Source organism: Lonchura striata, chromosome 9 (assembly GCF_050655825.1).
Source record: "Lonchura striata isolate lonStrDom1 chromosome 9, ASM5065582v1, whole genome shotgun sequence".
In the NCBI taxonomy this organism is placed as follows: domain Eukaryota; kingdom Metazoa; phylum Chordata; class Aves; order Passeriformes; family Estrildidae; genus Lonchura; species Lonchura striata.
The window spans coordinates 7,329,082-7,343,498 of NC_140711.1; the positions used below are offsets into that span (position 1 = coordinate 7,329,082).

A 14,417-nucleotide genomic window follows, 5' to 3' on the forward strand; every position below is an offset into this window, starting at 1 on the left:
AAGGATTACTCCTGGATGAGGCTTTAAGTAGCTATCTCATAAAGAAGGGGGGAAAAAATCACCTACACAGATCCATGGCAGCAGCCCAAAGCTGTAAAGCAGTTCCCAGGGAAATGAAAAGCCACCACAATCCTCTCCCTGCTGCTGAAAGAACCCCAGACATTTCCTCAGCCACACAGCACTTGCACAAACACAATCCATGCATCCTCTGTGCTCTTGCTAAAAGACATAAAAATAAAAATAATCACATACATCAGTAACTGAACTGCTGGCTTGTATGTAGCTGATGAAATGCACACAAAGATGATTTTCTGGTGGCAAGAAGCAAGAATGAGATCATCTGGAAAAGAGAACATGAATATTCTCACAAAAATCCTCAAGTTTCAGCACAGAAGCATTTGAAAAGGTTTATCCTTGGGTAACAGAAGTGTAGTACTGCCATCAGGGTAACAGATGTCATCAAAACAAGACAACTGAGGCCCAGAAGAAAAAATAATTTAAAAAACATATCTTCTTTTCATTCCTCTTTGTAACAGTGAAGACACTGAAAATGCAGCTCAACCACACAGGCTACATATAGCTGATCCAAATTAATCCTCAGCCTTACCACATCTGTAGCCAGTTCAATTCTGCCCTTTTAGAAGGGCCTGATGCCAGCAGCAAACAGAAGAGTGCCCCTGGATGTGTGGCTCTGAACATGCTCCCAACACAGAGAACAGCAAGACACCCTGTGCACAGGAAGGAGCTCTGTGTGCATCCCCCAGCCCCAGCCCTGCTTTCAGCTGCTCCTTTTCATTCGTTACTGCTTCAATCTTTTAGTTGGGTGACTTCCACACAAAAGCGAGCGTCCCCTGTGGGTCACCTGAGCACAGATTGCACTGTGGCCTCCAGTGCATCTGCGGGCCCAGTTCAATGGGAAATGGGATCTCTGTCTCACAGGCAGCTCTCCCAAAGCCACCTCTCTGAGGTGACAGGGACACACCAGCACAGGATGGCTCAGAGACAGCAGCAGGGACAGGTGTGGGACACTGGGAGTGGCCACTGCCACTCTGCACCTGTGGCCTCTCCTCGGAAATTTTTTGCTTCACTTACAAGCACTGAGCATCCAACCCAAAGCACTGTCACACAGACAATGCCCAATGCCTGCTCTGAATGTCATCCAACTGCTCAGAACCTCCTTTTCCTTCCCAAGGGAGACTCCCTACCCAGACAGTCCTTCCAAAACTGTTCACCCTTTGTGCAGTCACCCCAGCAGCCTTAATTCCCCAGGGAACTTTCTGCCCTGTTTTTATTTATAGTCTGGACCACATGTGACACACTGAATTTACAACATGCAAACAAAACAGAACCAGCTGTGCCAGAGAATTTCAAAGCAAGCAAACCCTTGTACAGAGAGCTGCTGCTCAGGAGGCACCTGGAATGTAGAGGTGCATTTCTTGTTTGCTTATGAACTGGAAACAACTGACTGTTGATTTCAAGGCAAATTCATCCAACATGTTATTTAACAGCTCTTATTCCCTCATGTTAGGAGCTGTTCCTCATCCCTCTGGGGTTTAGATTTGAACCTCTCAGGCAGGTTTCTGACCTTATATCTTATAATTTTTCAGTGCCAAAAAGCCATTTGATTACTACTGAGTGATGCTCAAAGGAGGCTTTGCCCCATGATACTGCAGTGGCCAGGCTGTTCCCATTTTCTGTAAGCCTCAACCATTTCAGCTCCTTAATTCTAATGACAGCTTGTTCTTTTCCCATCTGCCACCTCCCTCCCCCTGTGCTAGGGGAGAAATCAGACACCAATAGCAGAGCATACTCTGCTCTTTGGTTTTCAGTATCCCCTAAAATATATATAGAGATAGATATATAGATATATATGCAGTCAACTGGGACATCACTTATTCCCAAGCTATAGATTTTATGTGTATTTATACTCATATACACTTACACATTGACGCTTACACATTCGAATGGAAAAGGTATAAATATTGAAGAACATATTTCTGGAAAGACAAGTACTAAATGGTGTTTTAAAGAGGAAAATTACTCCTGAATAAAAAGACATAAAACTCTTTTTAAAAGAGAAGCAATATTCCTGCTATTTGGTGGTCAACTGGGGACAGTCTTCACCTCGAGGTTCTGAAGTGGAATTGCCTATGTCAGTGTTTTCCATCTAGCACGAAAAACCTCCAGAAATTTACACAGGGATTGTACCAAGTACTTAAACACAATTCCTTCTGATCCCCGGGCTCGGTTCAGATTCAGGCCTTATCACAATGCTCCAAACCATGGGGATGAACAGGCAGTCGGTTTTGACTCCCTCATGAGCTGCCTTTGCCACACACGATGGCTGTTGGCTCCACAGTGCAGGATTTATCCCTGGAAACCCGTGAGAGGGCTGGACAAGACAAGACCAGCCAGGTGGAGAGCTGGGGAAGAGCCCTGGCTTACTTGCCTCGCCTCGCCCCAAAGCAGTGCAGGTGACTCCCTCTCACCTTGCTGCTGCAGTTTGTAGTCCGTGGAGTATGCCTTGCCTATGATGTTCCACACGGGCCGCAGGCACCCGAAGAGCCCCTCGAGGAAGCCGCCGCTGCCGCTGCCCGTCCGGTTGAACTGCACCTTCACATCGTCGGCGGCGCCGCCGGTGTCACCGTCCCCGGGGCTGCGGGTGCCCTGCGGGAGCCCCGGCTCGGGCTCGTCCTGCTCCCGCAGCTGCAGCACGCTGTTCTCGAAGTGGTCGCGGGCGTCCTCGCTGATGCTGGTCAGCACGGCCGCCGTGCCCGGGCTGCTCACGCCCTCCAGCAGCTCGGCCGGCAGCGAGCCCCGCTCCCGCACGTCCTCCAGCAGCTCAGGGGACGGCTGGTGCCCGGCAGCCGGGTGCTCCTCGAGGAGCCTCCCCAAGTCTTTGTCCTCACAGAACGCTTTGCCGATGGAGTTGGGAGAGGAAGACAGGCTCAGGCGCTCCTGAGTGCTGGCCATGATGCCGTGAGTGTGCATCAAGGAGACGGCCCGAGGGGGTGCTCAGAGCATTTGTAGGACACAACTCACATGTGACATGTGGGCCCAGTACCTGAAACAAGAGGAAAAAGAACAACTTCCAATTTTTTATTGAAGTATTTTCATTACGTGCAGTTTCACTGAGGCGAGCTGATAATTAACTAGACTTTCCAGACAGCCGCTGATACTTGGTAAATAATTACTGCCCTAAAAGAAACAAATAAATGGTTCCAACAGAAACTCCACTCAGGCAATACTCTCGGTAACATACTGCAGGAATTGCCCAGGAAACAAACGCAACAATTTTAAACAACAGCCTAAAGGTCAAAATCAAAAAAGATTCTTTGCAGAGTTCCCATAGCATTATCAGACTGAAGCTGGCCCTAGCTCAGCTGTGGTATGAGTCCCACCACTGTTCCTGGGTCTGGCACAGCCCAAAAGCTCAGGATCCCTCTGCAAACCCTCAAGACAAGGTGCTAGAGAAACAAAGCCCAGTGATACAGGTATCTTGATTCCACCAAGGGATGCTTTGTGGCTGCTCCCTCAGAGCCCCACCTAGTTATTACCATCCTGGACCTTTGATTGACCCTCCATGTCCATTGTAGCAAGATATATTCAATTCTCTATCCACATCTATGCCACCCTCATAAGCAAGTAAAACTTTGAGTTTCACAGAACAGCATACCCTCCTTGCTGATCTCCCACCACTGCTCTCCACTTCTCCCCTGCACAAGCTTCTGGGAGAGTGCACATTAAACAAGAGCTGGGATCCCTTTTAGGAAGCACCCCCATCTCCTGCTCGATGCTCCACTGAGAGGTCTTTTTTCCACACCCCATGGTGGTGCCACCTTCTCACCAAGCCAGGTTGATGGCTGTGGGTCACACTGCCAGAGCTGCCCACTGCAAAAACAGTTTTGGGATAGTCCCTTCTCAAACAAGAACCTCTAACACTGGGCCACAAGTAATTACGTGAATTCAGCCTGCAATATGGAATAAAGTCCAGTTTTTAAATTCCATAAGAAGCTGAGAGTGGGGTAAAAAAACGGCCTTAACAGAAAGCACTTTGTTAAAAATTAAGATCAGTTATAGTGGGTGCAAATTTCCAGGCTCTGCAAACAGCCATTGGAAGGGAGAGAGAGGTGGCCAGGTAGGGCACAGCCAATGGGAAGGGAACAGCTCAGTGCCATAACTCCTCAGGATGAGGTCACTGCAGAGAGGGGAGATAAGCCCTTCAGCCCACAGGATGAAAAGCCCCTCTCCAGCAGCAAACAGGAACAGCCAAGAACCTGGATTATCTTCCTGTATCCTGCCTGATCACATGGGGCTGCATAAAAGCTTTGTTTACGTTATAAAATTTCTTCTTTAAAAGAAAGCAAAACAGCAGGTGAGGCAGAGGTTGCAGCACAGCCCAAACCAGTAGAGGAGCTCAATCAGGCCCATATGGGAAGCTGGCTATCCTGACCTGCTGATAGCCAGCACTACAATGACCAATTCAGCAGCGTGGGAAGCTGCAGTGTGACTTCAGAGTACAATTACTACTAGCAGCAGTTGTTCTATTATTGCAGATTTTGTTATTGATAAGAAGATGCTTCAGACCTGAACAGAATTTCAGAAAAACACCAGGCCAGGCCCAGCTCAGTGTTCCTGGGCACAGCCCCTGCTCATCACCTAAAGTCAGGGAGTGACAAGTGATTGTTTAAACAAGAGCAAAATGCTCTGTTCCTACAGAGAAATGTGCTTTTTGTAACACAGAACATTAATCAATGAAAATAAAATATCAGCCAGGTATCCTCCAAGAAACTCCAATGTAAAGGCTAGAATTTGAGGTAACAGTATCCCTAAATACCTCAAATTTAAGCCTTGAGAAGTGCATTAAGGATTAAATCAGACTTGGAGGATAAAATAACTTTGCTGTTATGTGACTCTCAAGAGTACACTACTACAGTGTAATGTTTTGCTTTTACATTTTTACAGTTTTCTGCCTCTGGAATGTTTGATTGTGGAGGTTTAACAGGGAATGAACAGCTTTTCACTACACAGCTCAGCCAAGAACAAAGCCCCAGACTCAGGAATATGAGGTCTGTTTTCCCAGATCAAATTGCCTTCTCCAACACCGAGATGTTTCAAATAAAAAAAGCCTTTAGGCACAGTGTCCTGTCACTTCACGTGCCCCTTTATGTGCTTCATGGGAAGAAAAGGCATATAAAAGTTATGGAATTATTTTCAAACTGCCATGATACAGGCTTATCTAGGCCCTTACATAAGCAGCCTGATTTTCAGAGGTGTAGCAAACTCATTGTTTGAAGAGCATGAAACAACAGCACTTCTTTTAAAACAACTTCCTGTCAAGCCAACTTGAAGCAAAGTGGCGCAGAAACCCTGGGAGGGGGAGAAGGTGGTTTCTGCCACACCACATGAGTGCTGATTTGTTGGAGGAAATGATTTTTTTTTAATTCTCTTCTATTGCAGTAAATTCTGCAACATGCAAACTCTCGTCTTAGCAAAATGTGATTTAATCCAATGAAATTATGCTGGTTTAGATCTCACCATCTCTTCAAACAAGGGAAGAAGAGTATTCACCAAGTTTTATTGTCATGCCATCTCTATTCTTTCAGTCATAGTACCAAAAAGCTGAGGTTTTTCATGTTGACCTCTTCCCAATAAAAGACAAAGAAAAACATTTTCTTGAAAGTTTTAGGTTTCATTATATCATTCAGGGTGTATTCATAAGGGCATGTAGTGACAGAACAAGGTGGAATGGCCTTCAGCTGAAGGAGGACAGGTTTAGTTTAGATATCAGGAAGAAATTGTTCCCTGTGAGGGTTGGGAGGCCCTCGCACAAGCAGTGTCCAAGGCCAGACAAGGCTTGGAGCCACCTGGGATTGTGAAAAGTGTTCCTGCCCATGGCAGGGGGGTGGAACTGGATGATTTTTCAAGTCCCTTCCAACTCAGGCCAGCCTGGGATCCCATGTCTGTGATCTGCATGTGCATTAGCTTTTCCAGGGAAAGGCACGGCCAAGGCTGTGCTATTTCTATCTGGGCGATGCTCCTGCTGCAGCAGCCTCCCAGTCAAAAGCTGGATGCTCCATGTGTGGGAGGACTGTGCATATTTAAGAGACTGAGATTCACAAAGTGCTGCTGCACACAGATTTGAAGCAGACCCTTGAATTTGAACTGTTTTGATGAGTTCATGCACTCTGCACTAACAAATTTTTCTTCTGTCTGGAAGGAGATTCAAGGCTCGGTGTAATTTTGTATGATCACAACTTCTCATAAATTACTCCATTTCCATGCAAAGTATTTTTTCCAGCCAAAATCCCACCACCCTCAGACAAGAAGAGCATGAAATGCTCCTCTTCTTGGAAGAGTGAGGCTGCACCTCAACATGTCAGACAGCCCAAAATTCAGTTTGAAACTAGAGAAAAGTGGAAGTTTACCTGAATCACCAAGTGGGTGAATCAGCTACCAAGGCACATTCTCACCTTGCCTGATATTGTGCCTGTCCCTGAAAACAGCCATCCAGGAAGTGTCCTCACACTCCCCCAGAGCCACCAAAGCACATGGCTGCCTATACAAGTTCAATATTTGTAAGAGTGTTAATGGTCAATGTGCAGCTAACTTAAGCCAATGCCTTCAGTGAACTATTACTGAAGTTTCTCCTTTAAAGACCTATGCTAAAAATTGAGTGGCAAATCAGACACAGCACACAAACCAAACCCAAAGTCAGTGTGCTAGAAAGGTGGTCTAAGCACAGAGGCCACCACTCAGTCTTGTGACAGCCTAAGTCTCCAGTAACACTAAGTTTGCTTCCTTGAGTGCTATGTCTATCTTAGCCAGTGAAGCATAATCTCTGCTTGCACTTCCAACAAGTCACAGGAATAAAAGCAATTGTCTGATCCATGTTTAGGAGCTGAAACAAAGCTGCTGGCAGAAATTATCCAGCTGGTACATGGAACTACTATGGACAGAGGAGATTCCTGCCCAAATCACTACTTACAGCCAAGCCTTGTAGTCTCCTTGCTTTTTCCTGGTACTCAGTGTGATTTCCTCCTGGCTGCAGTGGGCACAACAAGGTAACTACACATTTCCATACTGATAACACTAGAATTTATGGGTTTATAATCTCAAATAGTGGCTTGTGACAAAGCCTTAAAAATGTTCTAAAATTTAACAAAATCACAAAAAAGTGTGTCTATAAAGCACAGAGATCATGTTCTCCTGCCCCTTGTAACTCTCTCTCAGATTCTACAGGGTATTTTTACAACAGGTTGATGCACAGTCCTCTCCCATTGCTGTACAACTCCAGCACAGGAACAACTGAGAGCTGCTGAATTGGTAAGTCCCAGAGCTTTTGTTATCACTTCTGACCTTTGGGTTTGAACCGTGTGGTTTTACTATACAGGATTTCAACAGACTTTCTTTTCCTGGTTTCCTGATGAAGAACATATTACATGAGTGGATGAGATACTCCTGCCACACTTTTTACATTATGTTTTGCATGGTTGCTTTGAAAACAAAAAGTAAAAGTAGATTTATTAATAGAGAATGAGTTACACATCACCAAAAGGCAAATTCTGTTTTCAGGAGGGTTGATTTTTTTTTTTTTTTTTGAGTTACAGTATTACATTAATTAATTACATTACATTTTCATAAGTTACATAATCTGTTTTGTTAGGCTGTAAAAAAAAGAAATTACACTATGAAGATTGCCCACATTAATTTGGTATAACCCAGCCCAGGCTATAGGCAAACCTTTAAGGTAACTATTGACTAGCCCAAGGCAAAAGCTTGGGTGTTTTTAAGCTATCAATCTCCTTCTCAAGACACACTGCTCCTTCAAGGAAGAACATTTCTTCCCATCTCATGCCCACATGAATGCCCAGCCACAACCCAGCCTTATCTTTAAATAGTACAATTACATAGCCAAAACATCAATTGCTGATAAAACAAGTGAAAGTTCTTCATCTGACCCAGCTGAGATGTTTTGTCACTGCAATAGCTCTGTTTATATTTCTACATATAAACATTTCTCTACAACAAACAGCATATTTACCCAGGAAAGTGAAGTCTTGTCACACTGTGCTTTACACTGCTCCTTCAGGTTGTCAGATAAACACTACAGCACTTTTGTACCTCCTGCAGAATCCTGACTTGAACACATACTTTTACTTCCATAAATAAAATATATAAATAAATATTTGGATGCCACCTCAACCTAAGATAACTTTCTTCTGCAGCTGAGTGATGCGGCTGAATTTTCACCTAAGTGATATGGTAGCAACTGTTTAGGGCTCACAACTATCATAATCATCATAATTTAAAAACATTAATAGACTATTAACATAGCCATGAGCATTAAGCACATGGGACCACAGACATGTAACTATGTTGTGTGCAGTCTGTGTTATCACAACAAAAGCCTGACTTCCTGATGATTTCATTTAGCTTTTCTTCAATATATTCCATCTATCCGAAAACAGGGACACATCATTTTTGGAAAAGTGATTTTAGTTGTGATATCCTTTTGTCTGTGGTTGTACCAGTGAGAAAGAGAACCCCGTCTAGCTCTGTAGCCTGAACCCTTTTTGACAATGACAAAAATAGCACCATGCACCAGCCAAGAAACAGCCATAATGGCTGAATTCTGGTGCTGTGCAGAGCCAGCTGCAGGTTTGCTTGGCACCTTGCACATCCCAGGCAAGCCTGGCTGAGGAGAAAGAAGTGGCACCTAGGCTGCAGCAATGGGATGAAGCCACAGAAGCTCAGGATGTTCATCCAGCCCCCTTTGCTGCTGCAAAGCCAAGGGAAGGGTGTGCAGGCAGGCAGAGCTCCCCCAGCAGTGCCACCAGCTGCCCTGCTCACAGCTCACAGTGTCTGTGCCTCAGCACACAGAGGACTGGGCCTGTCAGGGAACTTTTTAACCAGAACATTTCAGCCAACACTGGGCTGTGGCAGGGAGTTTTGTAGCTTAAAACCAGCTGCTCTTCACTTTGCATGCCTTTAATTCCTTTCTTTCTTGGAACAGCCAGTTGTTCACTGCTTCAGTGGCACCTGAACATATTATCTCTTTAATTCCAGCTGTGATTTAAAAAATTATCCCATCCTTCACATTTTTTCTCAAGTCTAACAACTCTCACTTGACCTTCTCACTCTCCATATGAAACTTGCTCTGAGTCTTTGATCACCTCTTTTCCATTTCTCCTGTATCACCTTAGAGTTACAGAACACAGAATCACAGAATAGTTTGGGTTGAAAAAAGCTATTAAAACCTTAAAATTCATGGGCAGGGACACCTTCCCCTAACCTAGGTTGTTCCAAGTCCCACCCAACCTGGCCTTGAACATTTCCAGGGATGGGGTAGCTTCTCTGGGTAGTTGAGGAAGTCAGACCACAGCCAGGATTCCCAAAAAAGACAAAATGCCACAGAAATGTACAAAGGCACAATGATCATTTTGGCTCTTGAGCTAACTTCCATGGGTCTCTTACAACCTAAGATCTCATTATTGTGCACAAAAAGCTATATCAGAGCCTAATTCTGACTGGATGTCAAGACTGAGCTGTGTTTAATCAACACTAAATTGAAAAGGTATTTTATCACCCAAGTTCAGTGGAGCCTTCCAGAACTCCCTGCAGGTGGCCTCCATAGTCATTACCCTCAACACCTTCCTTGTGAAGTCTCACAGCTTAAACAGAATATTCCTAAAATATCTGGATAAGGGAAGAAAAGGTGGGAAGAGTATGAGTAGTGCCATCTCCAAAGCAGAGAAAAATGTTTCAACATTACTACCCTTTTATCTCTACTCTTATTCCATATCATTTAACCAGTAATCTGTCTGCCAGCCTGGTGCCTCAGCTATTTAATAACTGTTTAGCCTCTTTAAGAGCCTCTGGTAAATATTCCTGCCAAAATCCCAACAGATTGTATCAACCAGATCTCCCTTCCTACTATGCTCCTGTCTCCTACAAAGATTTTTAATAGATTTCCAAGGCAGACTTCACCTTAAAAGAACTGGTGACTCTTATCCCCACATGCAATGTGTGCATCTGCCCTGGCTCTCAGCATAGGAATTAATTTCTACCTCCAGCACCATGCGACAAATGTTTCACTAGAACCTCCTTCAGCATAAGGTCACAAATATGTGGGGGGTGGTGAAGCAGTGCTTGATTTGGAAAGAGAAATCAAGCATCCACTTCTTTTATTTTTTCAAAAGGAATTAAAAAAAAAAAAAAGCAATAAAAATTCATCTTGGTGAAGAAGAGACACAAAGAGCCCATGCAGCCTCCTGTGAGTGCAGGGAGACCTCTCCAGCGGCAGGGAGAGCACGTCCTGCTCCACCTGGCAGCCCTGCCAAGCGCCGGCTGGGAAATAAGCACCTTACGTAACGGCGTATTTTCAGCACTACACACAGAAATGCTGCCTCTACCCTGCAGAAGGTATTTTTGGATCTGCTAAAATGCTCCTATGTTCTTCCAGGGCTTTGCATTCTTCTGCTCAGAAATTGCATAATCTGATGCCATAGGAAATAAGTGGCATTGCATAATGACCCTCGTATTGGCTGCAGGGCCCAGGGACTGCACGTTCCTGCTGGAGAGCAGCCCTGCTCCGAGCCCAGGTGCTTGGGGAGAAAGGGGAACCCACAGCCACGTGCCTCTGGGGAGCAGGGGAACAAACCAACCATGCAGTTAGCTCACAAAAAAATCAGTGTAACTAAGTCACCCATTTGCTCTTTCTTCCTCCCTGTGGCTGCTGCGTGTCGTGAGCTGTGTGCACACAGGGAACACCAGCAGCTCTACAAACCATCTCACCACTGACACCCTCCACCACAGGCCCATCAATACACTGGAAAGCTTTCAGCTGGGATAAAGACAGACTAAATGCTGATCAGCCTTTTATACTACAGAATTACTACTGAAATCTGTCTCAGACTAAAATGTAGAAATTACCTTAAGTTACACTCTTCTCTTTTACCTTTCCAGCTGTCTCCATTGCAGGAAACAACTTTTCAAACCCAGTCACAGGCTTTAGGCTCTGTTCTTTTCTCTTCATCCTTCCCAGTTCTGTAATTTTACCTCATTGACAATCCCCATGTTATTATTGATCCATATGTCATATTACTATATAATTACTATATGTTATTATATTACTATTACTATACAACAACAGATTTAAGGATTCAAACTGAAATATTTTACAGCAACCAACACCAGTAAAATTTCCAGTTTAGTTCACAGAGGCCTTACAGCCCCACATTTCCATATGAAGGCACTAAATGTTCCAGTCCTACCAACAAACACTATCTTGGAATTTCCCCCCACTACAGAATTAAAACACCCTATTTTCCTCCAAAGAGTAGCGTTAAAACTAATTAATGTCTGAAAGATCTTTGAGGATGAAGATCAATATCACAGTGCTGCTTTCAGGAATCCAGTGAATGAATCAAAGTCTCACTTTAATTCACGTGAGGTGTCAGACTGGTCTCAGGTAAACTTGCTCACTCCCACGCTTGTTTTTATTTTTATAGTAGATATGAATTATTCAACATTTGCAAAGCACATTCAACATGTAAATGCTACTCGCACAAACTTCACAGCACTAAGAGCTTATGTGCTTCACACCCAGTATTAAGTAATTCAGCAGCTCTCCATGGAAGTGAAACAATTCCTGGGGTAGGTGCAGTGCTCTGGCCTCCATCACCCCACACCAGGTCCATGCCTGGGTGTACCTGCTGGGAAGGGGAAGGACACTCGAAATCCAGCTGGCAGGTCTGGGATGGGAAATGACAGTAGTTCTAAGTTGTATTTAGCAAGCACCATACACGAGCAAAGAGGATTATTCCTCAACAGAAGCAGCACAATGCCCGCTCAGGAGCCTCTCGTAAGCCTGTATTAGTGACAGCGCAGGGTTAGAGGTGTGAGCTGCTCCACTACAGCTTTACGTGCTGGTAACACACAGACAACACAGACCTGGGGGTGTAGCCCAGGGGAGCTCCTGAGGCCTGGTGTTGCAGCCTGACCCTATTCCCTGACTGGCCCTTATCTTTGTACTGCCCCAAGAGCAGGGTCACACCCGGCCCCTCGGGAGAGACAAAGTTGGACCCTCCATGTCTGTGTGCCCAGGGTCTCTGAACAGTCATAGAAACAGGGGAAGGAACCACTGGGTGTTAACAGCTTTTTGAGGGAAGCTTCTTGTGTTTCCCCAACCCAAGGGATGCCCCCAGGGTCTCCACAGCTTGGCACAGCTCATGCCACCCAACCCTGCAGAGGCCAGCACTCAGCACACCCTAACTGGACCACTCTTGGGCTGCAGCTGATGGCTCAACACCTGAGGATCTCCTCAGGCCCAGAAGGATGGTGAGGTTGGACTTGCCATGTTTTAGCAGGAGAGTCACACCTGTACAGCCACATTACTGATTTTGGTGTCCTCCAGAAGGTAACAGAGATGGGGGACAGGACAAGCATTCCTGGAATGAATAGAATGTCTGCAGAGAGACCTCCATTCCTCCAGTCCATCATGCTGGAAAGATCCATCCTCTCATCCCTGCCAGGATTTTCTCCTTCCTTCCCTCACAGCACCTCAGTGCTATGTGACAACAGTTCCAGAGGGAACTGCACCAACAATTACTACTTCACCAGAGGGTTATAAATCACACACAAATCTGCTCTTCCTCCTGGCCTACACCCAACTGTTGCCAAAGCCTTTGAACACCCTCCAACCACCAACTTCTCAGTTGAAGCTGTAGCAGGGAGAGAGCACAAAGGTCAAAGCACACACTGAGTATTTACAGGGGTGGGAGTAACTACACACAGAGCTGCTGCTCCCAGCCCAGCCACAGCTGCCAACTTGGTATTTAGTCCTAAGTAGTCTGTGTTTTGGGTGAAATATTTAACCCCCACTACCCAGGAGATGAGACTGATTTGCTGCAATGACACAAAACATGAGCCTACAAAAGCCTCTGCACGGGATGTGTTTTTGCCAAGGAGGGATAAAAAACAAAGTCCCATAAGCTGTACAGAGCTTGGTGAAACGCCAAACTCCTGAGAGCTTTGGAGGTAACATTTGCCTCAGTTGACTCATTTGGATTCAGTTAAGGTTGAGAACTCACTGGAACTTGTACAAGCAGTGAACCTGCTGCTGCTTCTCCACTGAAATCTCAGGTCAGAGCTTGGCTAAAAGGCTCAATGCACCTTTCCCTGCCTGCCCTCACACCAAGCACCAGAGCTGAAGGGCAGCCAGCAATGATTTAAAATCTGTTCACACAAGCCATGCCAGATTTCTTTTATTTTTGTATTTTAAAAAAAGTTTTATTTTATAACTGTCATTTTGAGAAGCCCTACTCTCAAAGATCCATTCCCCACATCTCAATTACAGACAGCCTGGAACAGGTACCAGGCAGGAACAACTCAAGCCTAATCAGCCACCATCTCACATTTGCTATAAAAGAAGTCCTGAGACAACAAGAAATACTTAAAACTTTTCTTATCCTGCCACTGTTTAGAGCAGACCCATGTTTAAATAACTCCTAATTGTGAAAGGTCTTACCTAGGGATAGATTTGCAAATAAACCATTACTCAATTTTCTGATCCACTGGAGATAAGCAACTTACCTAGTCTTTACAATAGGAGATGAAAAAGGGAGGTTAAAAATGCAACCAAAAATCTTCCAAACATTATTAATCCAAGGGTACCTATAGCTGGGGAACAGTGGGAGTCCCTACCATTTATTCTGTGCTAGAAGTTACTTGTTAATTCCAGGCACAAGGGTCAAAATGAATGCCAGCTATAAATTTAACTATCGGGCAGCAGGGGACAAAGACAAATCTGAATGACAGGACTGTTCCAGATCAAAGACTCAGACTGGAGCTCCCAAAGACAGGAAACAAAACTGGTGTTACAGCAAAACAAACAAACAAACCCCCACTACCTAAAAATCTGGATTTATTTGTGTTTCTCAGTGGAAACTGTCACAGACAGAGGGTTCAAAGGGCTGCCTCTCTCTAGAAACAAAACCCGTATACATTCATTCAGGAGCACAACAAAAAGGACAGTGACAAAAACTTTTAAACCCATGACAACTCTACCCTCCTCATTCTAGGGTATCCCAAGGTGTCTGTGGCTACCCACACAGCAGGTACTGTGGAAATTGCCCACATATCCCAGCCAGACTGACTGCATCTCTCTCCTTTCAAACATTTTCATATTTTCTCCCTCAAAATTATTGATCCAAATACGTTCCTTCATCTTCTTCTACTGAACAGATTGCCTACTGCTAAAATCAGTATATCCAAACACATGGGCCTGATGTCATCTATCTCCAGATCTATTTAAAATATCCCATTTTTCATTTACTTAAGGGAGACATGTGGTTTGATATGATTAAGCTACTGCAGCACCTAAACCACCCCCCAAAACAAAAATAAAGAGGAGC

General features: G+C 44.8%; 1 protein-coding gene across 11 annotated transcripts in view; it reads right to left on the reverse strand.

Annotated features, from left to right (window-relative positions):
- MAP3K13 (mitogen-activated protein kinase kinase kinase 13) overlaps positions 1-14,417 on the reverse strand; it is a 72,249-nt gene that overhangs the window by 22,347 nt on the left and 35,485 nt on the right. For all 11 annotated transcript variants that reach the window (XM_021537182.3, XM_021537184.3, XM_085587645.1 and 8 more), the window contains one exon: positions 2,490-3,064. In XM_021537182.3, the coding sequence (XP_021392857.3) occupies positions 2,490-2,991 (502 nt within the window). In that variant the 5' untranslated portion in view covers positions 2,992-3,064. The remainder of the gene's footprint in view (positions 1-2,489; positions 3,065-14,417) is intronic.